This window comes from Caenorhabditis elegans, chromosome IV (genome assembly GCF_000002985.6).
Source record: "Caenorhabditis elegans chromosome IV".
NCBI lineage: Eukaryota > Metazoa > Nematoda > Chromadorea > Rhabditida > Rhabditidae > Caenorhabditis > Caenorhabditis elegans.
The window spans coordinates 9830973-9855816 of NC_003282.8; the positions used below are offsets into that span (position 1 = coordinate 9830973).

The 24844-nt window shown below is 37.4% G+C and overlaps 12 protein-coding genes and 1 pseudogene across 13 annotated transcripts; 6 read left to right on the plus strand and 7 right to left on the minus strand.

Annotated features, from left to right (window-relative positions):
• Positions 1-1515: 1515 nt before the first annotated feature.
• Positions 1516-1659, minus strand: W08D2.9 (annotated as a pseudogene). Its single transcript has one exon. A coding segment is annotated over exon 1 (144 nt).
• Positions 1660-1913: 254 nt separating this feature from the next.
• On the plus strand, positions 1914-3898 carry kin-21 (Tyrosine-protein kinase). Its single transcript, NM_069357.4, has 6 exons — positions 1914-2142; positions 2197-2691; positions 2754-2870; positions 2916-3371; positions 3419-3541; positions 3590-3898. Exons 1-6 carry the CDS (start codon positions 1963-1965, stop codon positions 3848-3850), a joined length of 1632 nt encoding a protein of 543 aa, NP_501758.2. The 5' UTR covers positions 1914-1962; the 3' UTR covers positions 3851-3898.
• Positions 3899-5061: 1163 nt separating this feature from the next.
• Positions 5062-5445, minus strand: msp-81 (Major Sperm Protein; the record flags this gene model as incomplete). Its single annotated transcript, NM_001380421.1, has 1 exon — positions 5062-5445. The coding sequence occupies one exon, from the start codon at positions 5443-5445 to the stop codon at positions 5062-5064; it is 384 nt and encodes a 127-aa protein (NP_001366772.1).
• Positions 5446-6676: 1231 nt separating this feature from the next.
• On the plus strand, positions 6677-7060 carry msp-10 (Major sperm protein 10/36/56/76; the record flags this gene model as incomplete). Its single annotated transcript, NM_069359.7, has 1 exon — positions 6677-7060. The coding sequence occupies one exon, from the start codon at positions 6677-6679 to the stop codon at positions 7058-7060; it is 384 nt and encodes a 127-aa protein (NP_501760.1).
• Positions 7061-8084: 1024 nt separating this feature from the next.
• Positions 8085-10112, minus strand: kin-24 (Tyrosine-protein kinase). The gene is made up of 6 exons (NM_069360.3): positions 9886-10112; positions 9297-9834; positions 9028-9162; positions 8808-8983; positions 8403-8763; positions 8085-8358 (listed from the first exon to the last, which is right to left on the minus strand). The coding sequence occupies exons 1-6, from the start codon at positions 10002-10004 to the stop codon at positions 8137-8139; spliced, it is 1551 nt and encodes a 516-aa protein (NP_501761.2). The 5' UTR covers positions 10005-10112; the 3' UTR covers positions 8085-8136.
• A 455-nt stretch (positions 10113-10567) lies between these two features.
• On the plus strand, positions 10568-10951 carry msp-56 (Major sperm protein 10/36/56/76; the record flags this gene model as incomplete). Its single annotated transcript, NM_069361.7, has 1 exon — positions 10568-10951. The coding sequence occupies one exon, from the start codon at positions 10568-10570 to the stop codon at positions 10949-10951; it is 384 nt and encodes a 127-aa protein (NP_501762.1).
• Positions 10952-11398: 447 nt separating this feature from the next.
• On the plus strand, positions 11399-12078 carry K07F5.17 (uncharacterized protein). The gene is made up of 4 exons (NM_001083225.4): positions 11399-11539; positions 11583-11682; positions 11730-11779; positions 11838-12078. Exons 1-4 carry the CDS (start codon positions 11456-11458, stop codon positions 12018-12020), a joined length of 417 nt encoding a protein of 138 aa, NP_001076694.3. The 5' UTR covers positions 11399-11455; the 3' UTR covers positions 12021-12078.
• Positions 12079-13087: 1009 nt separating this feature from the next.
• nspd-2 (Nematode Specific Peptide family, group D) lies at positions 13088-13300 on the plus strand (the record flags this gene model as incomplete). Its single annotated transcript, NM_069362.6, has 1 exon — positions 13088-13300. The coding sequence occupies one exon, from the start codon at positions 13088-13090 to the stop codon at positions 13298-13300; it is 213 nt and encodes a 70-aa protein (NP_501763.1).
• Positions 13301-14004: 704 nt separating this feature from the next.
• Positions 14005-15702, minus strand: K07F5.6 (Tyrosine-protein phosphatase domain-containing protein). Its single transcript, NM_069363.5, has 5 exons — positions 15659-15702; positions 15295-15602; positions 14763-15247; positions 14448-14711; positions 14005-14401 (listed from the first exon to the last, which is right to left on the minus strand). Exons 1-5 carry the CDS (start codon positions 15667-15669, stop codon positions 14057-14059), a joined length of 1413 nt encoding a protein of 470 aa, NP_501764.2. The 5' UTR covers positions 15670-15702; the 3' UTR covers positions 14005-14056.
• A 1049-nt stretch (positions 15703-16751) lies between these two features.
• On the minus strand, positions 16752-17203 carry K07F5.7 (Major sperm protein; the record flags this gene model as incomplete). Its single annotated transcript, NM_069364.1, has 2 exons — positions 16752-16802; positions 16850-17203. 2 exons carry the CDS (start codon positions 17201-17203, stop codon positions 16752-16754), a joined length of 405 nt encoding a protein of 134 aa, NP_501765.1.
• Positions 17204-17512: 309 nt separating this feature from the next.
• K07F5.8 (Protein-tyrosine phosphatase) lies at positions 17513-18752 on the minus strand. The gene is made up of 6 exons (NM_069365.6): positions 18684-18752; positions 18364-18634; positions 18164-18316; positions 17941-18116; positions 17741-17897; positions 17513-17694 (listed from the first exon to the last, which is right to left on the minus strand). Exons 2-6 carry the CDS (start codon positions 18601-18603, stop codon positions 17566-17568), a joined length of 855 nt encoding a protein of 284 aa, NP_501766.1. The 5' UTR covers positions 18604-18634; positions 18684-18752; the 3' UTR covers positions 17513-17565.
• A 977-nt stretch (positions 18753-19729) lies between these two features.
• Positions 19730-20059, minus strand: ssp-10 (Sperm-specific class P protein 10; the record flags this gene model as incomplete). Its single annotated transcript, NM_069366.6, has 1 exon — positions 19730-20059. The coding sequence occupies one exon, from the start codon at positions 20057-20059 to the stop codon at positions 19730-19732; it is 330 nt and encodes a 109-aa protein (NP_501767.1).
• Positions 20060-21577: 1518 nt separating this feature from the next.
• ssq-1 (Sperm-Specific family, class Q) lies at positions 21578-22637 on the plus strand. Its single transcript, NM_069367.5, has 3 exons — positions 21578-21881; positions 21933-22436; positions 22483-22637. The coding sequence occupies exons 1-3, from the start codon at positions 21617-21619 to the stop codon at positions 22584-22586; spliced, it is 873 nt and encodes a 290-aa protein (NP_501768.1). The 5' UTR covers positions 21578-21616; the 3' UTR covers positions 22587-22637.
• Positions 22638-24844: the final 2207 nt, after the last annotated feature.

Sequence of the window (24844 nt, forward strand, 5' to 3'; positions counted from 1 at the left end):
ATTCCACATCTAGATCTTTTACTACAATCGGCTCTTTTACTACGGAATCTCTTTTACTACGGTTTACCAACATAGCTCTTTTACTACAGTACGAAAATTTTCAATTTAAGAATTAAATTTTCAACAACATTATGCCGGCAAACACTCATTGACTACCTTCTCATTGACTACCTTTGCTCATTGACTACCTTTTGCTCATTGACTACCTTTGCTAATTGACTACCTTCAAATGCTCTTTGACTACCTCTATCTAATAAAATTTTCCAAAATTTTTTTTGAAAACTTTTCAAAATTTGATCAGAAAAAGGCAATGTTTGTAGTTTTTCTAGTTTGGATGTTCTGCACACGATTGCAGACGAAAACCTGAGGTTTAGTAGAACACCTAAGCTCAAAAAACGCACTCACTTCGGATGCTGATATCTCCGTGGAAAAATTTTTTATGACAAAGTGATCAACTACAAAGTTGTTTATCTTAATCTAAAGTACAACTTTGTAGTTAATCGTTTTTTATCAAAAAATTTGTTGGTTGAGATATGAACAGAAAAAGAAGAAGAAAATACAAGCATGAAGGTGCCGAACTTTACACAACTTTATCTCGACCAACAAATTTTTTGATAAAAAACAATCAACTACAAAGTTGTACTTTAGATTAAGATAAACAACTTTGTAGTTGATCACTTTGTCATAAAAAATTTTTCCACGGAGATATCAGCATCCGAAGTGAGTGCGTTTTTTGAGCTTAGGTGTTCTACTAAACCTCAGGTTTTCGTCTGCAATCGTGTGCAGAACATCCAAACTAGAAAAACTACAAACATTGCATTTTTCTGATCAAATTTTGAAAAGTTTTCAAAAAAAATTTTGGAAAATTTTATTAGATAGAGGTAGTCAAAGAGCATTTGAAGGTAGTCAATTAGCAAAGGTAGTCAATGAGCAAAAGGTAGTCAATGAGCAAAGGTAGTCAATGAGAAGGTAGTCAATGAGTGTTTGCCGGCATAATGTTGTTGAAAATTTAATTCTTAAATTGAAAATTTTCGTACTGTAGTAAAAGAGCTATGTTGGTAAACCGTAGTAAAAGAGATTCCGTAGTAAAAGATCCAATTGTAGTAAAAGATCTAGATGTGGAATTCGTAGTGAAAGAGATTCCGTAGTAAAAAAGATGCGTAGTAAAAGATCAAGTAGTAAAACAGTATTTGCCGAAAAGTTGTCATTCGCTGTAACACCATTTGTTGTTAGAAATTTTTGTATATCTCGAATACTGTTACAAATACAAAAAAGATTTCACTACATTTTTCTGAATAATAGATTTTTTAAATGAAATTTCTTCAAATTTATGCCGGAAAATGAAGTTCAAGCGGTCCTCAAACAGAATCGGCTTTAACCTTGACGCTCTCCCACATTTTGTGTTCAAATTGATACAAAAGCACCAAAGTTGGTTCGTTTTAAAAACTGAAAAGTTCAAAACCAAAAAAACAAGGAACATTTAAAACTATTTATTGAAAAAAGTCAATAAAGGCTCTATGGGTTGTACTCAATTGGAAGGTTCTTGCGACGAACCATACCGTCTCCCTGGAACCATTCACGACGGAATTGTTTGGCAGCGCCATCCGGGGTGTTGGTCCACTCAACAGTGATACGGTCGTTGTTGGAGTTATGAGAACTCTATGAAGATTATGGAAAAATCTGTCCAATTTATAGCAAGCTTCTTATCTTTGTCCTAGATCTTTGCTCTAGATACGTCACGTAAAGTTCAAATGTTAAATGAACTTTTGAAAATCCGCAAAAACTCATATTCCAATATAAAATTATAGAAATATAACAAAACAATTAAAAAATTTGTAAAAATTCGAATTGAACGTGAACCATTTCACTAGCCCCTCCCACTCCATCAATTGCTATTTTCAATCATTGCTTTCATATGAAGATCAGAAGAATCAAGAATTCAAATCATTTGCATATAAAATAATGAAAACACCTGATCAAAAAAGTTGTGAAACTGCTGAATCAAGTAATACCAAATATTCTCCGAATCTTGTGATTGATGGAGCTGCTGTGAGCAATGAGGATGTTGCCGGAAAAGTAGCGGATCTTGAATACGCACATTCGTTTCCAGATCTGGTTCTCAATGTTGAGAAGCATGATGATGTAAGGGATATTTTAGAACTTCCATAGGTTATATTAAAGATTCATTAATTTCAGGAATACATCAAATCATTCTTGCTACAACGTAACTGGTATCATGGAATGATGTTCGGAAAGGCTGCCGAGAAGCTACTCAAATGGGAGAGCTCTTACATTGTCCGTAGATCAATGGGTCCAACACACAAATTTCTGTGTATAACGGCACGAGTTGAAGACAAATATTTCCATTTTCAATTCAACTGGAACTCGGAAGGATGGAGTTGCCCGATTCTTTATGAAAAGTTTCCAAGGATTCCTGTGAAGCGATACGAACACATATATCAACTTCTCGATGCCTGGTCGCTGGTAGTCAATCAGCTTGTACCAATCAGTCGATGTTCGATGATCCTCCAACACAGTTCAATCGCTTTGGAAAATCAGCTGGGAAGAGGAGCTTTTGGTGAAGTAATCAAAGCAAAATATGTGCCAATGGGAGCAACTGTCCCGACTGAAGTAGCCGTCAAACGACTCATCGGAGATGCCAAAAGGCCCCAACTCGTGGACTTTTGCAACGTAAGCTTAAGCCCTCCACAAAGGATCCATCTGAAGATGCCAATTTAATGTACTCTTTTCAGGAAGCAAACATCATGACTTTGCTGGAACACAAGAACATCGTAGCTCTGTATGGATTCGCGTCTCTCCAGCAGCCGATCATGTTAGTCATTGAGTTTGTACCGGGAGGAGATTTGAGAGTAAGTGAAACCGCAGATTTTTAATTAATATCGAAAAATTTGCAGAAATACCTTCAACGTACTCCAAACGTACCCAGTAAACAAATCATCAAATTCGCAATGGAGATTGCCAGTGGAATGAAGCATCTGTCCTCCAAAAATGTCATCCATCGGGACTTGGCCGCAAGGAACTGCCTGATCACTAAAGAACTGAACGTCAAAATTTCTGATTTTGGCTTATCAGTGAATGAAAGTGAGACGAAAATGAAAAGTTTGAAAAAGGCCCCAATCAGATGGCTCTCTCCGGAGACATTCTCCAAAGGATTATTCAATGAGAAAACGGACGTCTGGTCGTATGGAGTACTGCTCACGGAACTTATGACGAGATGTGCACATGATCCGTTGTGGCCGAAGAATCTGAAGCAGGTGCAAAAATGGATCAAAGAGTCGGAGCACCCACATAAGATTGAAGACGGAGATCCAAGTGAGTTGAAAGAGATTGTGGATGCTTGTTGTGCAAAAGTAAGGTGTGAATAGTTTCTTCTTGATGTTAACTCTCCAATTTTAAGATTCCATCGGTCCGCATCAACTTCAGAGAAGTCAAAAACCGTCTTGCGATGCTTCAACAGAAAAAGAAGACCCTGGAGCTTGATGCTCAAAAACCAATGAGCCCTAATCCAGCTATTGAGAAGGTTTGGCATTTTTTCCAGATTATAATTATTCTAACATAAAAATTACAGAAAAAATCGGAAGATCGTCGAAATAATATGGATCGTAGAAACAAGACGAATCGGAAGAGCCATACTTCGACTGATCGTACAAACTCCAATAATACTCTTACTCGGAAGAAATCAAGAGATGCTGGGAAGAACGATCGATCCAATGAACGGAAGAACAAGGCGAAGGGTGGTAACTTGAGTGTTGATGGAACGAATAAGTCGTCACGTCGGAAGGAACAGAAAGGGGCAGTTGGAATAAGTCAGGAAATGGTTACTAAGTGAACTCATGTAATCAACAAAATAGTCGCGTGTAACCAATGAATGATGAGAGATTTTTCAAATTTTTTGAAAGTACCTATAACCTACCTAGACCTACCTAAAGTACCTAGTAAGCCTATGCTCTCACCTTTGTTCACATTTGATCGAACATCTCCGACAGTTTCTCAATAACAGTTGTCAATCTTTGAGTTCCTTAGAAACTTTTCTGCTTCAGACATTCTTGGTGTCTCGAAATCTTTGAAATTCTTATGTTGGTGATATCTGAATTTCTTTTGTGTTTTTGGGTTTTAATTTTCGGATTTTTTGAGTCTGCCAGTTGGATGAAAAACACTCTGTGTTGGAGTGCAGCTAGATTGTGCTCAATTATCTAAATTAAGTACGCTGAATTATTATTTTTACATGAGTTGTTAAAAATAGACTGTTGACTATTAAAGAAACTAATTTCATAACTGAAAATGAAAAAACCTGCTCACGAAGCATGTTCATAATATTTTATCAGACAAAACTCCAACTCAAACTGAGAAGGTTTGTATTCCTATAACCTTTTGAAAAACTCAATCGCATCTACTCCCGAATGAAATAACTTATTCGACATTTTTTATAGGCATTTTTTGCTTAAGATTTGTAACTTCTGTCAATAAAATCGATGTTACAACCGGCGCTGGAGCAAGCCTGCAATGTTGTAAGGATGTTTGAGTTGTGCCAGGCAGAGTTTGTGGAAATTGCCCTGTACGTTTTGATAAATAAGTAAATTCAAACAAATAAAATTTAAAATTAAATATATTCTAGAACTTGAAAAAGCGCCTCACAAAAAATGTTAATCTTATAACGGTCTAAAGTCTGGACTGAAATTAAAGAATAAAAAGCACGAAGAACGGATAGAGCAAGAACAAAAGGTGAAAGGTGGTGAAAGGCGCGAATAACTTCTGAAATTCGATTGCGATGGCAATACAAGACACTCAACAACAAGAGCTTTTGAGGATGGAAACAATTTCTCGGATTTATTGAAACGGATTTATTGGAGTTTTCTTATCTAGCTTTCTATGGGTTCTACTCGATTATTCCTCCACATAGGTCTCCAAATGGTCTTCTGTAATTTATTTAATTAATTGTCATAAGGGACACAATTTTGAAGATTCAAAAATGTGAAAAGTTCAAAACTAAAGAAACAAGGAACTTTTAAAACTATTCATTGAAAAAAATCAATAAGGGCTCTATGGGTTGTACTCAATTGGAAGGTTCTTGCGACGAACCATACCGTCTCCCTGGAACCATTCACGACGGAATTGCTTGGCAGCACCATCCGGGGTGTTGGTCCACTCAACAGTGATACGGTCGTTGTTGGTATCCTCTTGTCCAAAGGCAAAAGCATCGCAGGAAACAGCAAGAAGCACAGCTTCCTTTGGGTCGAGAACTCCACATGGTGGATCAACTCCAAGTCTCTTCATGTTGGTGGTCTTGATACCATATCCAATACGACGAGCCGATGAGTTGATCACCTTGATGTGGTAGGTGTGCTTGTCATCGTATGGCGCATTGAAGACGATCTTGGTACCCGGTTGGGTTTGGATGTCTCCTGGTGGGACTGATTGGGCCATGGCGACTTATTGTTGGAGTTATTAAAAACTCAATGAGGATTATGACAAAATCTGTCTAATTTATAGCAGCCTTCTTATCTTTGTCCCAGATCTTTGCCATAGACACGTCACATAAAGTTCAAAAAGTTAATAAATTAATTCAATAATTTTTAAAATCCGTGAAAGAATTAAATTTTCTGAATGATTTAAATAATTTTTTAATCTATTGCCTCACAGGTCTAGGATTCAACATATCAATTTATCCTGTTTTTCAAGAAACACGCTTCCAGTCCAATGGAAAACATCTCAAGAAGACACCCAGTTTCTCGAGAATCGTTAAATTTTTTTTTCTTCCTAGCAAGAGAAACATTGTCTAGCTCTGATAAAAACAATGGAAATAGCATTGTGGACGCACGGGCTAAAGAAATTGGGCTAACAAGAGAAGTGTTTGAAAACTATCCCTGACATCGAGATGACATAGTGCCAATCGATAGTAGGATGTCTCAGATGCTTCCTCCTAAATTTCCAGCTGCTAATCACCGGGGAGCTCCGAGAAATTTGGGTCCAAAGTTTCAATACTGAAACTTTTGAAAACGTCTATATATCGGCAAAGATAAAGTCATAATCTACAACGTTTTAGTTGATCACTTTTTTTGTGAGATTTTTTTCAGCAGAACTGCGTAGCTTCAAAGACTTTGAATTTCACAACAATGTCCTCCGTTGTAAAACAATGGTGAAGAGTCCAAAACAACTGAAACCAGTACTGAAACTTTGGACCCAAATTTCTCGGAGCTCCCCGGTGATAGCAGCTGGAAATTTATGAGGGATCATCTGAGACATCCTACTATCGCTTGGCACTATCTTTATCTCGATGTCAGGGACAGTTTTCAAACACTTTCCTTGTAAAGAAAAAATTTGCATTTTCAAATTGTTATACTATGAATTTTAAAGCTTGGTGACCCCAAATCTTTACGATGATACCACAAAACAACTAATCAACTAGTACTTAGTATTTCACAGAAAACAAATAGGTTTTTTGTTCCTCAATATGGCAAACTATCAGAACAGTGCAAATTTAGGAAATTATTCAAAACAGCTATTAGCTAAAACTGATTTTCTTTCAAATTTTAACGTAATCTCCTATTTTTGGATGAATTTTTAGATTTAGGGCAGAGATAAGAATGTTGCTATAAATTTGGAAGATTTTGCCATAATCTTCATAGAGTTCTCATAACTCCTTCATCGAACGACCATGGCCCAATCAGTCCCACCAGGAGACATCCAAACCCAACCAAACGCGAAGATCGTCTTCAATGCACCATACGATGACAAGCACACCTACCACATCAAGGTGATCAACTCATCGGCTCGTCGTATTGGATATGGTATCAAGACCACCAATATGAAGAGACTTGGAGTTGATCCACCATGTGGAGTTCTCGACCCAAAGGAAGCTGTGCTTCTTGCTGTTTCCTGCGATGCTTTTGCCTTCGGACAAGAGGATACCAACAACGACCGTATCACTGTTGAGTGGACCAACACCCCGGATGGCGCTGCCAAACAATTCCGTCGTGAATGGTTCCAGGGAGACGGTATGGTTCGTCGCAAGAACCTTCCAATTGAGTACAACCCATAGAGCCCTTATTGATTTATTCAATAAATGAGTTTTAAAAGTCTTTTTTTCTGTTTTTGAACTTTTCAGATTAAAAAAATACCAATTCCGGTCCCATACAACCTACAGGAGGCCTATGTGGAGGAGAAATTGAGTACAACCAATAGAAGGCTTATTATTAATAATTAGGCTTACTTTTTGATTCAATAAACTTCTGAGAAATTGTTGTTTTTAGTTGCATATGTCTGCATCTCTCTCCATCGTTTATAAACCACGACATTGTTGTTCTCGGAAGAAACCTCGTTTTGAAATGCACATTTCTCTGATACCAGAAAAATTGAAAGGCCCCAAATCCGCATTGAATCTCCATGATCGGCGTCGATTTTCAGAAGTTAGTTGTGTTTCATCTTGAAGCATTTTTGTCCGAATAATTATGATAACCGAATGTGCTGATTGAACGTGCTGAATGTGCGAATGTGCAAATTTGCAGATTGCGATTGTGTGCGAGTCGTGATATGCGCATTGTGCCCAATTGAGTTGGCGCTGTGTATGAAAAAATTCAAGAAAAGAATTTGGATTCATTAACTTTGGGCGTTACATATGACACCACAGTAACACAAAAACTAGATGGCTACTCTCATGATACTCAGTCTAAAAACCTAGATAGGTTTATATCTTAATAATCATCCGTCTCTTTACCGGCATCTTCTAACAGCTGAACAGGCGCTTCTTTACGTCCCCTTAATAATCCAAAAACTCCAAAAACACCAAATCTTCAGATATCACCAAGATTGTCGGAATAAGAAAAGTTTTTGAGATATTCAAAGATTGACAAAAAACTGTTATGGAAAAACTGACAGATTATTCGATCGATGGTGTAAATTAGGTGAATACATATCTCAGAGCTCCTCGGTGAGGAATCAGCGAGAACCTTCTACTATCGGATGGTAATATTGTTTCCTTCCCAGAAATCGTTCACAATGAAAGCTTCCGATGTTTATCTTATAAAAACAGTATCGCAAAAGATTTGATTAAAGTGTAAATAAAATAAAATAAAAGCAGAACTTTTATTGCATCTCAAGTTAGAAAGTTCTATTTATTCATTCAGAGGTGGCTCCGGGTCCTTTTCGAACGGTATTGCGTAGTGGAACTGGCTTTTTGCTTTTTGGGGATTCTTCTTGTTTTGGAGTTCTCTTGCCACTTCGGTTATGGCGATTTCCGGTTTTCTTTTTGGATCCTCCCTTCACCTTGCGGTTTTTCTCCGATCCATCCTGATCTACCTCTTCGTTCACCACCGACACATCCATCTCCAGGTCTGTGTTCTGAAAAAGCAAGCATTCGAATAGTTGGGAAACCAAAAACTCACTGGCATCTGAGTTCTGCTGACACCTTTGAGGCTGTTGATTTGGAGCCGTTTCAGATCATCTGGTTGAATCGGCACCAAAGCTGCCACGAGTTTTTCAAGAACTTTCTGCATTTCTGGTCGATCGTCCGGCTTCCTAGTCCAAATTGAACTGAGAACAGCCTGCATTGCTGGAACCTTTGTCCGATTCTCGATAGTTGGCATGTTGGCTTTCTTGATCTTCCGAAGAATCGCTATGTCTTCCTCTCCGGCAAACAGTTTTTCCGCGTTGTTGTAGACCTCGAAAATGACAACTCCAAACGCCCAAACGTCAGTTTTAGTTGAGAATTCAGACTCACGCTGAATGCATTCCGGAGCAAGCCATCTGAAAATAAGTAAGATTTTCGAAAAGTGTGTCGCATAACTCACGCAAGTGGCGCTTCTTTCAAAGCTTCCTTGAACGCTTTCTGATCCTTTTCCAGCGTTTTACTCAAACCAAAATCGGCGATTTTGACGATGCCATCGAAAGAAATTAGGCAATTCCGCGACGCCAAATCTCGATGGACACACTTCTTGTCGTGAAGGTATCTCATACCACGGGCAGCCTGAAAAATGATAATATTCTCAAATATTACAGTCGTATTCTTACATCAATAAGGAGAATTTGTCGCTCAAATTCTTCCATATCCTTTCCGTATTTCTTCAGCGCGTCTTCCAAACTCCCACCCGAGCAAAATTCCATGCACACCATAAATGGAGGAACATCACACGCAACACCGTAGATCTGAAATTAATTTTGAATATATTAAGGTGGAGCACGCATCTTAAAAGGAGATCGTCATCAGGAACCACACCAGAACCAAATAATTGGAAATTTTGGATCCCGCATTATTTCTTCGAGAATTCTTGAATCCTTACCCTGATGACATTAATGTTATTGTAATTCATCATAATCCTGGCTTCTGCGAGCAATAGATTCCTAGTTTCCATCAATGCAGCCGATTCCTTGTCCGAATTTTTCGATACTTTTATTGCCACCGGAATTATTTTTCCCTGCTTTCTCAGCATGCCTCTGTAGACAATACAGAAGTTTCCGGATCCCAATTTGCCTGTATCGTCGTAGACAACGGAATTGTGTCGAAGCTGCCATGATGGTCGCTTCAAAGGTCTTCCCAGGCGGATTTTGCACGCGAGTCGGTGATGTTGAAAGTGTCCGATCAATTCCTCCAGTGTTGGGAATGCCTTGGATTCACGTGTCACCAACTCTTCTTTTTCCATGAGTTCTTGCATCAGATAGTATTCTCCTGCACGATCCTCGACTTGATAATGATGTATATTCGCGTCGCTATCCCCAGCTCTCACTTTCACAGATAGAAAGAGAGCAAGTGCCACGCCACTTTTAACAAAACACGAGCGGAATAAGAAAGTTCCTGGGCGTTCTCCTCTCATCAAATTCCTGAAAAGAGAATATTCATAAGAAAATTGAAGAAAATTATAGAAAACTTACGCGACTTCTTCCTTCTTCTGCACTCCGTGGTAGCACTTCAGATTGTGCACTCGAGAATTTCCAACTGATCCGGTAAAAGTCTTCTCCTGGGATTTTTCACAAGCTTCTCCTCGTCCCATTTTTGCTTTTAGTTTAATACTAATTCTTAGATTCCACAGGAAAATTGTTTTATAAACAATGTGAATATCGAAATGATGAAAAGTGATGTGGAATGTGATGTGTGATTTGAAAACACGATAAAAAGGTGGAAAGTTCCAATAGAAAGTTTATGGAAAAGGTCACACGTTTTTAATTTGAATTTGTTAGTTTTTTTCAAATCTATTTGGAATACGCTTGAATCGCGACCACCTTTGTTTGTCAGCCATCTCTGTAGAGTCAGAAAAAGCCCACAAATATAAAACTTGAGAACGCAGAAGACGAGTGAAAAGATGTGGAGGAGTCGCTTCCGCGACAGACGGAATTTCTCATTTCCAAATATAACAAACTTATGCAGTTTTTTTTTCTAATATTCTTGTTTATTAAATTAAAATTAAAAAATATTTGAACTTTCCCGTGAAATCTGATTGACATTTTCCACGTTTCTAGGCTATAGATCTGGGACAAAGATAAGAAGGTTGCTATAAATTGGGCAGATTTTGTCATAATCTTAATAGAGTTCTCATAAGTCCTTCATCGAACGACCATGGCCCAATCCGTCCCACCAGGAGACATCCAAACCCAACCAAACGCGAAGATCGTCTTCAATGCGCCATACGATGACAAGCACACCTACCACATCAAGGTGATCAACTCATCGGCTCGTCGTATTGGATATGGTATCAAGACCACCAATATGAAGAGACTTGGAGTTGATCCACCATGTGGAGTTCTCGACCCAAAGGAAGCTGTGCTTCTTGCTGTTTCCTGCGATGCTTTTGCCTTCGGACAAGAGGATACCAACAACGACCGTATCACTGTTGAGTGGACCAACACCCCGGATGGCGCTGCCAAACAATTCCGTCGTGAATGGTTCCAGGGAGACGGAATGGTTCGTCGCAAGAACCTTCCAATTGAGTACAACCCATAGAGCCTTTATTGACTTTTTTCAATAAACAGTTTTAAAAGTTCCTTGTTTTTTTGGTTTTGAACTTTTCAGCTTTTAAAATGAACCAACTTTGGTCCCATACTATTTTTATTCTCGAGGAAACCTCGTTTTGCAAGCTTACAGCTCATTGAATTTAAAAAGTTAAAAATTGAAGTTGAAATCGATGAAGTTGAAATTGAGCTTCTTGTATCACCATGCTTTTGCTCTTTCCACTCGTCGTGCTCTTCAGTAAGCACAATGAACATCGCAATATATGCTCGCATCGCAAAACCAAACACTCGCATTGCGGCCGTTTGCGAGTGTTGTTGGGTTCCTGATGGACACATCGCAAATTAGCTATAATTTAAAATCATATAGCTTTTGGAGTATTAAAAAATTACAATATCTGCGTAAACATATTCAAGAAAGTTCAAAATCAAAAAAGAAAACTTTCTCGACATTATTTAAATATTTATAGAATAACTGAATGTCTCTAAATTCCAAACAATGATTAATTCTGGAATAGAGATTTTACAAAAGACTCTGCAATTGCTCTGCCTCGTGACTATTGGAAATATTTTTATCTTTTGTGTAAGTTTTGAGTTTAGAAATTTAAAATCTTAAAGAATTTAAGGCAAGAAAGAAAAGCTCCAGTACGACGCCGGGTTCTCAAGAAGTAGCGAAAACGCCAAAATTGGATATCAACAAAACTTCTGGTGCAAAAGAAAGTGAACGTACTGAAAACCAGATCAAATTTCGTGTAGTTAAAGTCTCTTTTCAGAAGAGATCAATCCAGTTGCACTGATTCAGGTTAAAAATGCTAAAAAAAAGGTTTTTTTTTAATTTTAAATCTTACGAATTTGCTAAATATTTATTATTTTCAATTCAGACTGCTGACAGACAAGGAAAGTCAATTGAAAAGCATTTAAAGAGCAAAGATGGTCCTACAACCAAAATAACTTCATCCGGGACCCCATGCTCGTCTTCAAGTCCTGCGGGAAACTCTGAAACTCCACTATGTTCCAAAGAGTCGACAATTGGATCATCTAACTATTTGAAATTGGACGGATAATTGGATCTGAAGCGAACCTAATTTTCTGAAAGTTGCTTTAAATAAACCTTGATGTATTTGTGTATTTTGATAACAAAACTTTAAACACCTTCAGCTGAAACTTTCTAGTATCGGCTTTTTGTGGTTAAAGTTCTGACTGACCCTTGTTCGGCTCGCTCGCTCGCGCCGAGATCTGAGAGCCTCACAGCCCTGGTCTCAACACGACCAAAGTTCCATTTTGTTTTATTATATTTTAGATTTTTTCAATAAATAACTATTTTTATTTTAAAAAACTGAAAATCGATGAAAACTCCGCAGCAGCGAATTACTGAAAATTTTTGAAATTACAGTAATACTTGAAAGCGCGCGCATTCTTGCTTGTGACAAAAATTGTCATGTCGGGATGCAAATTGGGGTAATAATAAAACATAAACTGAGTCACTCTGAGCAAGGGTGTCAATGTCCCGTAAAAATTACAAAAACGGGACAGCGGGACGTCCCGTTCCCGTGATAATTTTAAAAACGGGACAACGGGACGTCCCGTTTTTTTGAAAACATTAAAAAAACGGGACAAACGGGGCGGTTTAAAAAAAAAAGAGTGCACTGTTGGCGCAAATTTTAGTGTATTCGAGGCGAATTGATAAAAAACTGCATGTAAGTCATTAATCTGCATGAATTTAAGTCTTGGTACAAAACTCAAAAACAGAACTTTTAAATTTGAAACAAAATCATGAGGGAAATTGTTCCGTTCCCGTGAAAATAAAAAAACGGGACAGCGGGACGTCCCGTTCCCGTGATAATTTTAAAAACGGGACAACGGGACGTCCCGTTCCCGTAAAAACACTCAAAAAACGGGACAACGGGACAAACGGGACACGGGACTTGACACCATTGACTCTGAGACATAATTTTTAGTTTTTGCTGTGAAAAACAATGAATGACCTTTTCAAAGAAATTTAAATATTTACGTGCCCTTTCCATGAAATATTCTTATCTCTGTCCCAGATCTTTCATTATATAACGAGACAAAAGACCTCAGTTTATCAGAATTCTGAGCGAGTTTCTCTGAACAACTCCAAGCGAAAGACATGGCGGACAAGTCGGCTTACATGGGCGCTGGTGGCTATGGATCCGGATATATGGGATCCAACGCCTCATCGTCGGGATATGCCCGCGAAGATTATGCCCAAGGAGGAAATGGTGGAGGACAGCAGCAAAACCAGGGATCTGGAGGAAACACCAACCCGGGAGGACAAGTCTTCAAGGCCCGTACGGATCAATCTTGTTACCTCGGACCATAAGAGGCAAGAACTCAGCCAACACGCAACTCATCCGTCTTTGGCCATTGTGTGCCCAATAAAACCTTTTTCTACATCTTGTTTGTCTTTATTGTTTAAAAGCCATTGTAAATAACATTTTAGCACATGTGTATAATCACAATTAAGCCAATGTTTCGGAAGAAACCTCGCTATGAAAGCTCACTTCTCTGATAACAGAGAAGCTGAAAAAACCAAAAATCGAATCTTCGTTTCTACCCATTCGTCGATATTTTCTTATCGTGTTGTTTATCCTTCCCAGCTCTTCGTTGTCGTTCTTCTTGTATCACAATTTCAATCGAATACTCGAATTCGGTTTTTAGAAAAAAAAATTTTCCAACCATATTTACGGGGATCTCTGGTAAAATTAACAAATTTTAATTCAGTACACAGTTCACAAAAGTTTATAAGAGCACTGATGTTTAACTAGAACTAAAGTTTTCTGAACAAAATCTTTCGGCCAAATTTTTGTCCAATTCGTGGTGTATGCTTGCGTGGTGTAAATGTGCCCCGAACTCGGCAAATTCGGCAAATCCGTTGTTTTTTATTCGGTAAACAACAAATTTAGCATCATCAGCAGATTTGCCGCACACCCTTCTTTCGACTTCGACTGAATATGCTTGACTGAATAATGAGTTATGCTTAACATTATGCTCATTTCTTTATGTGAACATGTTTCTCTAAAGACGAATCATTATTTACCTTTATTCCTTAATCTTTATTCAAAAAGTAAAGTTATCTTTATTTTGTTTTCTTCGTCACAAACGGAACCTTGGCTAGTGCACTATTTAGCATCGTCTGCATCTCTTCGCCACCAGCATCATTCATGGTTTGCAACTTGATTTTCATATAGAAAAGAGCTGCGCGGATCGCATAAGTGTAGAAAATGCTCATAGTGAACACACCGGCACGTTGATCCCTCATCTTCTTGAATAGAGCATCACAATCTGGCGTTTTTCCCGCAATGATTTGATCGATAATGATAGAAGTCAGAACTACTGTTGCTGAACGATCGAGACCCAAATCACACATCACAACAATTGGTGCAAGTTTCTCCAGATTAGCAATAAGAGAAGTCGAGGTGTCCTTAAATTAATTAATGGAATAAACATCAATTATATTCTCAACTAACTTTATATGGTGCTCGTACAAGAGCAAGAACTTTCTTCTCATCATCCGGATACTTCTTCCAAGGCCACGTAGTGCAATTGTAGACTTTTGCAAATGTGGCTTCACTGCATCCTTCTGCCACCACTTCCACTGTATACTTATTCATCCAGCCCTTGTTTCGATGATCAACTGTCACTCTTCGAGTGTTGATGAGCCAGCCCTTTAGGTTCATGTAATGATCAGTTTCAAGGGGAAAGAACGATGATCGATGCACATTGCTCTCACACTGAAATAGAAATATTTTAATCAAATTCTATCTTAGATTTATAAAACTTACTCGAATCGATTGCCCCTGAATTTGATCTCTATTGTGAGCAATTTGTCCAATAGGAACTGGAAATCCACCAATTGTAGTCATCGTTGATGTCGGAGCAGGAGCAGCCAATGTAAGTGTAGGATTACGAAATTCCTCAATTGCCTCGTCTGTCTGTGGCTCGAAAATTGTCACAATCTGTGTCACTTTCATAATTGACACCATTCTCCAGAAATCTCGAACTGTATCCGGTAGTGGATATTGTGTTACAATGAATTCTTTTTGAGAATTGTCAAATTTGATATGACTTGCATTGATGTACGTGTCCGGTGGGTCTGTTCTTGAATTTTCCGTATTCTCCGGACTCAAAATGACTCGTGTATTGTCATTGAGCTTGTGGTTTTTCGAACGATTTTTCGATAAACTCTTTTCCCATTCTACAGAAGTGAAGTTCGGTGGAGTGTATCCTGCGAGATGTTCATCAAAATACGTACTAAGACTTGCTTCCTCTGAAAATGAAAATAAAGTATTGTATGGAAAGTTCTATAAAACTCACTGATATCGAGTAAATATTTACAGAATCCCTTAGTTGCAGCAATTATCTTCGGAGCCTTTTGACAGTCCTTATCCAGTTCAGTTTTCTCAGCTTGCTGGTTCTTCTTCTCCTTGGAGTTACGTTTCCCCTTCGTTTTGTTACCCTTCTTACTTTCATCTTTACACTTTCTCCCTGATCCTTTAACTGGTTTCTTGGATGTCTGCTCTCTTGATGGCTCTTCCTTTCCTGTTTCAATTTCATCGTCTGCAATTGTGTCATCATTTCGTTTCTTTTTAAATGCTTTCGATTTTCGTTTCGTTTGTTGTTTTCTGAAAAAAAAACTGCCAATGTGAGGAGGAAACTCAGCGATTTTTTTGAAACTTACATTTTTGTCATGACAATCTATTCGGTGAAATTGTAATTCGCAATAAATCATCCTCGGCTTTTCGAAGGTATGCTACTTTTCAATTGGTTTTTTTTTTCAAGAGTTCACGTTTTAAAGCTTTCTTTTGAACTTTAAATTTATTATCACAAAAGTTTGAACAGAAAAATTCTATTTCCATCCAAATTTTCTATCCACTATTTAAAAATTATCTAGGGAACATTTTCACTTGCTTCAAGACCCGTAGAGTTGCTCCAAAATACATTGCTTGCAGATTTCAATAAGTTTTAAGTTTTGAGGTTGACGAAACTTTCTAATCTACTTTAGCAACTTGAGTTTCATCTTAACATTAAGCCTTGGCCAACTGCAAAAAGCCAGAGTTCCCGTATGATCGGGAGCCAGGAATGCCGCTCAATTACATGGTGAAATAAATTAGTTGACACATATGACTGAGTTTTTTGAATCACTTAAATGAAGATTATATAAATGTTGATGGTGTCATTTTGAATTTCAATGAATATGTGAATTTCATGATATTTTTTTCCAAAATTGTTAGCACATTCTGGAAATTACAAGTTCTGGATTGAATCCTCTTTTTTAATTACAAATTAGCCTATTAGTCATTTATCCAAACTCCCTGGTGACAACAAATAAGAGGTAAAAAAATTTTAAAAAACTTTCAGAATAGTATTGGCATATGGAAATCTTGTTTCTATTATTTTTGAATTGATAATAGGTACATAAGTAAGGGAGATACCTTGCCCTGAAAACAGATTTTGCGACCTGGGCACCAGGGACCAAGACAAGTTGCCTAGTTTTAGCTCTCGACAATTTCGCCAATTTTTGGAAATCGACAACTTTCAAAGGCCAATATCACTATTGATTATCTTTTGTTCAGAAACTCATTCAGAAAGCCTGAAAGAGGTAAACACCTCGTCATAAATAAAAGGTGAACTTTTCTGGAAATAAATGCAGTAAATTTTGCCAGATTTCTATTAAAAAAGTTAGCTGAAATTCATCAATGTAAAAGTTATAAAAACACCTTTTATTCCAATACTAGAATCAGATTCACTACATAAAACTTCTATTCCATCACTCATTCTTCTACAACCTCTCTTGACATCTGACGTCCTCCCGATGCTCCTGCCTGAAAAATAAATTTAAATGAAAATAAAAACCTGGAAGGTAACTGACCATCAACTTGATCTTCAGGTGTGGAATCTTGGTTCCAGCACTGTCCGCTGCCTTGAATGCAGCTTTCGGATCCTGCACGTCTTTCTCGATTTCTAGGTATTGAACAATTGCCTTGTCTTTTTGAATTGGACCAGGCATCCGATTGATTGTCAATTGGCGGCATTTGTTGGGCTCAATGATCATGTGAGTTGGCTCAACACGAAATAGTGCATTGCCACATCGAACTTTGATAGCCATGCGTTTTGAGGTAAAGTTGACCACCATATGCTCCGATTTTCCGCCAGCATTTGGGAATTTGGCTTCCTGGAATGACAAACCGTATTGGCAAAGTAAGAATGCCAATTTGTAATGCATATTCTCTCGTAGTACTATTAGAATACTATTACATGATTATTTAACGTTTTATGTGACTTTGTCAGGAATCATGAAAAAACTATCAATACAACGTTGTAATTAATGAGGTTTTTGCGACAAGAAAAAGATGTGTGGGCGGCTTGGATATCAATCAGGTGAAGTTGGATGGCTCTTCTTGAGAAAACGTGTCCTGACAAAAAAATATCAAATATTTCTTGATTTGCTTGCTATCTTTGAGATAATTTTAAATCATGTACTGTGATAAATTGTTCTTTATTGTGTTCAACGACAGTGAAAACAAAAATCCTTTTTTGATGACAAAAGTTTATTCGAGAATTTTCTAGAGATGAAAAGGAAAAGTTCTATAGGACGCATTTACTGTATTGATCGGTGAAATCCTTGTGAATGGCAGAAGTGGCCTCATCGAGAAGTCCACGCTTTTCAAAGAAATTCATCATAACTTGATGGACGAAGAGGTATTGATGATCGGTCTGAAAATTGATGTTTTATTCCGAAAAAGCAAGAAATTTGTTTTACCTGAACCGAATTGTTACGCTGTTCACGAATTTTCTGAATAATCTTGTCAGTGTCTTCGATAATCTGTCCAGCTAGCAATTGATCCATCACGTACTCGAGCATCACCACGGAGCCAGTACGCCCAATGCCTGCCGAGCAGTGCACAGCAATCGGTCCTCTAAAAAAGGAAATAATGCTGAAAGGTCACAAACTATTCTCACTTCGACACTCTGGCTTTTTCCAACAGTTCGAGAATTGCATTGTCAGCAGTCGGAACTCCTCGATCAGGCCAATCTATCCAGTGGTAATGATTAACCTTAAGTTTATCACAACCAGCTCCCTCAACTGTCAGCACGGTCTTCGTAACCTTCGCGGCACTGTTGTCCCGAAATTTGATCTGAAACATGTTTGTATGCATGCACAAACAATTTCTTCAACACAAACCGCTTTTGACGATTCGAATTTGACGGTGACTTTCTGTCCTTTTTCTTTGAATGACATAGTGTCCTTGTTGTCCTCGGTTGGAAGATATTCGTGACACTTCTTTGCTCCTTTCTCCTTATAGTTGCACAACATGAAGATTGTCTCGACGCGATCCTAAAAGTTCAACTGTTAGTACTTCCAAAAAAAAAAAAATTTCAAACCTGCAGGCACATGAACCAGAAATCGGCACAAGTCTTCTCAAGGGGAGCTTGGGTGCAGATGAAACGTTTCGGGTTAGTTGGAGTAGATACATAGTTCGCATGAATATATTCATGCGGCCATGCTCCACCCAACTTCACCCGATTGTTGTCCAAGCATCCTACGTCCTTGTAGCGGTTCTTTCCATGCTCCTGGGCATCTTTGAATGCTTTCATCTTTGAGAAGTCATTGAAGCGCTTCATAGTTGCAAATTCTGCCCTCGTTTTTTGTCTTCTGTAACTTTCTCGAATAAAGCTAAAAGAAATATAAAATCTAAACTCACTTTTAGTCGACGACATTTCTCCGGCTTTCCTTTTTGCAAACTACTCGTTTTTCGGAAATTTTTAAAAGTAATTGATTTTTTGAAACAAACTGATCCAACATTATGATTGATCAGATAAGAGCTACGTAGAAGTTCAAAAGTGGAAAAGGCATTTCGGTTCACGGGAAAATTAAAAATGTCATTTTTGCTAATCGTCGGAATTTAATTTAATTAAAAGTACGGGGCTTCAAAACAATTAGTAGGGAAAATCCATACTAACACATCTCGACAAGTAAAACTACAGCTAAAAAATATGTTTCTTGTATTAAACTGTACAACATTAAAAATAAAACTGTAAAAAACTTCAGGAAAAAGTCAATTTGACTGAAAAGTACTGTAAAGTACAACAAAAAGTTTTCACAACTTTTTTGGAAGTCAGTGATAAAAAAAACTAAATGTTCCTTCTAGGTTTATGTTTTTAATATGTTCAAAATATTTTTATTTTATCATTGTAGTGGTGTGAACATGCGACAGTGCTTTAGATTTCTCAAAGTGGTGTAAACTCAGCTTTCACCAGTTAAAAAAATTATTATAATTTTGATAATTTCCCAATATGCCGTGCTCCATTAAATATTTAGAACTGAACACTTGTAATAATGGGATGATAAAACATGAATAATATTTAATTAAAGATAAAATAAAAAAATAAGCCTATAAGTTAATAAGCCTAAAGAAAAATTGGAATAATTAAGAATCTCTAATTTGGAAGAATTTCAGTTTCTCTTGTCAATTTGTGAAATCTAACTGGTGATATTGAGAGTATGGTCGGTGTGGTGAGGAACTAGTAGGACTTCGATTGAGACTTGTTTTACTGAAAAAAATTCAATTAATGGTTCACCAAATTATGGATAACTCTTTTAATCTTCCGTTCAAAGAACACAAGCCATTGTCGCGGTTTTCTGGGAGTCTATTAAAAGGTCTTATTTGATAGTAATTGAAAAAAAAAACGACCTCATCAAAAATATTTCATTTTCATCTTTACCCAAACGTTACAAAAAGTGCTCTTTTTAGGCGGTGGCCGACATTGGAATGGTGACAGTTCCAGCAGGAGTGACTGCAGCAAAAGCGGCTTGAGCATCAGTAGCATCGGCTGGAGCTGGTGCAAAATGAATGACAAGCTTATCCTCTTTTGGAGCACCAGCAGTGCGGGTGATCACAACATCCTTTGATCCGGATGGATCGACAAATCCGAAAACTGGAGCAATGCGGTATTCGTTATTGTTGGATGACTTGATCTTGAAGATGATCTTCTCAGCTCCACCATTGACGAGCTTGTGAGTCGAGGATCCTCCAGCGGCTGGTACGGTACAAGCTGGTGGATCGGCAGTCAGAGACATGTTGTAGCTTCGGCTGTTGGTTGTTTGGTACTGAAGACTGATTTGATTACCGTTTTCGCCAAATATTTATACCTTCTCCTATCAAGATGCTCTATTAACCTTGTCACGCGTAAAATTACTTGAAATTTTAATTATTAATTTGTTTAAAAACTAATAGTGTTTTGAGGTATAGCTCCTAAAAAGTACCGGTGCCATTTAGAAAAATAATTTTATTTTCTGAAAAAAAACATTTTTCATCGAAAATTTTAAAAAGCTGCTGTATTTATTACGATTGAAATCGTGATCAAAAATAAATAGTAAAAAGACACGAATGAGTTAAAGACAACAAATCATTGGAAAATTGATAATAATCATACAAATATTGATAATAAGCATGCAGAAAATGAATTATCCTCTGAACAGTTAATTAGATAGAGAATGAAACTGTCAATGTGCGGGTGTCAGGGAGATGAATGATGGGTAACATGAAAGTAATAGACTTAAAAGTATAAACATTCATAGAACATGAGATGCCAATATAAAATTCATTTCGCTATTTTTTATAGAACTTAATACTCTATTCGTGAAAAAATGTATACGTATTTTGATTTTGCATTTCCCCCAGATGAACTTGGTTTTGGTTCGAGTTTTACTTTTTTGTGTAATTAAAAAAATGATCTATGTCAATGTCAACTTTGTTTAGTAGAATTTTCGACAAGAAAACATTATCAATAGTTTTACGCCGAGCTTCTAAAATTGACAGGTTGAATAGCGCTTTTATAGTCAGGGTCATCTGTTCTTGTGTACTTTCCCTTTTGTCTGCTGTACAGTTTCCTAGAGAACGAGTTCTGTACGGATTCACTTACTTTTATATTTAGTTTTTTTCATATTTTTTCAAATAAATAAATAAACTGTAATAAAAAAATTAACATGTGTCGAGGAGACACGACCACCATGTGGCTTCACCATGATCTAGGTTCACATATTTAATCATCTTTTATTTAATCTTTACCACATCATATACCGTATTTCCTCTATTAGTAAGGCGCCTCTATTAGTTTTGCATCAAATTAGGTGTCCGAAAATTAGTTTTGCATGCCTTACTAATAGAGGAAATACGGTATTCCACTTTTCCTATATACTCATTTCATATTTATGGGACTTGAGGAACTGTCATATGTAATGGATGTGCAAGGATCATAAGGAATTGTAACAACAGAAAGTCTTTGGAGCAGGCTTTTACACATATTCCTTTAAAATCCCGAAAATCCAATTTCCTCAACGATCGTAATAAATTATTATTATTTATATTTTGTGTCTACGTGCGTGAAAGTGAAAACTGAAAACTGAAAAATATTTAAAATAATTTATTTTCTACTCAAATATCTAAAAGCACGTGAAAACTGATATTTCAAAAATCGAGTAATAAAATTTAAATTCATTAAAAATTTTGAATTTCTCACGCGTTGCTCTACTGCCCTAAAATAACTGATAAGATCTGAACTATTTGGTATAAAGTTTCGCGAAATCGTCAGTTTTAATCATATTCGAACTTTTCTTCGAACCGTGAGATCAGCCATGACATCTGCCTATTTCGGAGTTGCCGGCGGGAGTAATACTGGTGCACAATCGGCTTACTTTGGAGTTGGAGGAGGACCAGCAGGAGGAGGCGGTGGAGCCTCGAAGGTTGGAGGTGCCGGTGCACCACCCCCAGGAACATCAGTGTACATGGGAGCTGGAGCCGGAGGAGGTGGCGGTGGCGGAGCCCAGTCAGCTTACTTCGCTGTTGGAGGAGCACCAGTCGGAGGTGCCCCAGCTGCCGTTCCTATGGGAGCCCCACCACGTAATTCTTTTTGTTGTAGTCTCAGTTTGGAGTGATATTGTATTTTTTTAGCAGCTGGTGGAGGTGCCTCGACAATGACTGCTCTTGGCGGAGCACCATCTGGCGCATCTACTATGACAGCTGTCGGAGGAGCCCCGAGAGGAGCTTCCACGATGACTGCCGTCGGAGGAGCTCCAACTGGTGCTTCCACCATGACCGCTGTGGGAGGAGCTCCGCGAGGAGCTTCAACCATGACCGCTGTCGGTGGGGCGCCAACTGGAGCTTCTACGATGACAGCTGTTGGAGGAGCCCCAGGTGAAGCTTCCACCATGACCGCTGTTGGCGGAGCCCCACGTGGAGCATCTACAATGACTGCTGTTGGAGCCCCAGGCGGTGGAGCTTCTGCTCTTGGAGCCGCGCCACCAGCCGGATCAATGAGCGGAGGAGGCGGTGGTGGTGGAGCCACTTCTGGATACTTCGGAGTCGGACAAGGCGTTATGGGAGGTGGTGGAGCTGTTGGACAATCTGCCTACTTCGGAGTTGGAGGAGGTGCTGCTGGAGGTGCCAAGTCTGGAGGTAAATTTAAGAGGGTAACTATCAAGTATTAATAAATTGAATTCAGGCGGTGGTGGAGGTGGAATTCCCGGACAATCTATGTACATGGGAGCCGGAGGTGGCGGCGGAGCTGGAGGTGGTGCCACATCTGCATACTTTGCACCCAAGTAAGAAGGAGAGAATTTGTTGAACTTTTATAGTCAATAAACAGTAAAAAATACGTTTTTTGTTTTTATGTTTTCATGTGTTTTGAAGTTACAAGTCGTATTCAACAGAATACAATACTGCAGCGGAGTCATTATTCAATGTTCTATTTCTTCGAACAGTAACTTCATTCCAAAAGTTGAGATTCAAGTGAATTCGTAGTGAATTCGTAGAGATTCGTAGTAGTAGTTCTGAGAATAGGTATTGAAATTTGGGAAAGAAAAACGACAACTAATCTCAGTTCATTCGCATTTAATTTTTGGCATTCGAAATCGAATTTAGAAAAGGTTTTGGTTTGGGTGATACGCTTCAATGTTCCCGAATGGTGTAGAATCTGATCCATTCTACAAGAAAAGAGTTTTTGTCTACAATAACAAAAATTTAGAGCAAAAATATAAAAGAATGGCATTTCCAAGGATGTAACTGTTCAAAGAGATAATCCTGTCGAAACCAATGGAAAAGCGAATCCGTACTCTGAGCATCCACGTAGCATGCAAATACTCATTTTGACATCAGTGAGGCGTCCAGTCCCACATGTTGTTGCCAATGTTTACTGAAAACGCCTTCTTGAAATTAATGTTTTAAATCTTTTGATTAAATTCTCACAATTGACGCTTCAGGCAATGCCAATAATTTTGAAAGTGGAAGATGAGAGCCATCTGAACATTTTAAAAAATTCAATTCTTTCAATTTCCCCAATATTCAAACACGCTAAAGTCTAAATAACAAATAACCTACTTGTTTCCCATTTATCAATATATTTAATGCAATTTTCCTAAATCTAAAACTTCCATTAGCTCGATTAAAATTGAAATTAATTAAATGGAAAATAATCAGATTCATTGTTGAACTAAAAAAGATCTAATATGCTTTAGATCCTTCTCCGTTTTTACTTTATTTTTGTTATCAATTGATAGAATTCGTTTAATAAAGTGGTTTAACGCAAATTTCATCAAATCATTGTATTTTTGTCTACCCACATATATTTGATTTGTTTACACACCATTTTCCCCCCATTATACCATACATTATTCATTCAATCCAAATTGTGGGAAACTTCATTTCCCTTCCTATAATACGATATTGAACATGATTTTTGGGATGCTCTAGTTTCTTAACTGTCTATCTCGGCGACATAATTTTTCACTCTCTGTTAATACCAGAATATTTATTTTGGAAATTATGATCTAACCTCAAAAATTTCGAATCCAATATACGCCATTAAACAACGTACACAGATCAAGTTTTCGTAATCATTTTTCTAATAATGAGGAAGTTGTGAGGATAAGGAACTTATATTTAGCTATCTCTATACACACATTTTCTTGTTACATGATATCTGAAAAGTGGAGTATTAGATTAAAAACCTTATTTTGAGTGTATATCACAAAATGAATTTCACAATAATCAGAGATGATCAAATTGTAGTTTTTTCATAGGCAATTCGTTTGGGCAACAGTTTTTTTTTCAATATCTCTTCGACAAATAAACTGATGAACTTCTCATTATTTTCATTTTCAACTCATTTGAAAAGGTGTGAAAATGGCGTTCAACTGATTAGAAAGTTGACAAAAGTGATAAGAACGCGTGTATCGCTAAACTAAATATAACGACCCGACAATTGGTCACTTTTGTCATTCTTTTGTCTTTGAACTGACAACACGACAAAACTTTTTGTTTGTTTAGCTGCTTCTAGAATTGAACTTTAACGGTTTTTTACAGTTTAGAGATATTAAATAATTTGACCTTTTCTATTTACAATTAGTAAAACAATTATTGCGTTGGAAGATATTCGAGATTTCAATTAGTTTCGTGATTTAAAAATATGAATTTCATTTCAAGTTAATTTGATTTTTGGTTAGATGGAGGCGTCTCAAAGGATTATTGACATAAATTGAAAATTCACAACGTTAGTTTTATTGATTAAATTTCTAAACTTTGGAAGTTTACCAAATAAACAATTTCGATAGAAAAGGAAATGTTTCGTTTTGAATTTCGTTGTTTAATTTTGACCTGGGAGGGTATAAAGTACTTTTTGTTCATTTTATTTGAAAGTTCTAATGAAACCAGAGAACTGAAAGGAAATTTCATGAAAAACATTGAATAGTTCCAAAAACTTTTTTGATCTACCTACCACGCTCTAATAATAAAACTATTGTATCTCTACGTCTCTACTTCTTCACTTTTCTTCCTTCCTCGTTTCCCTCATTTTATTCTCATTTCCT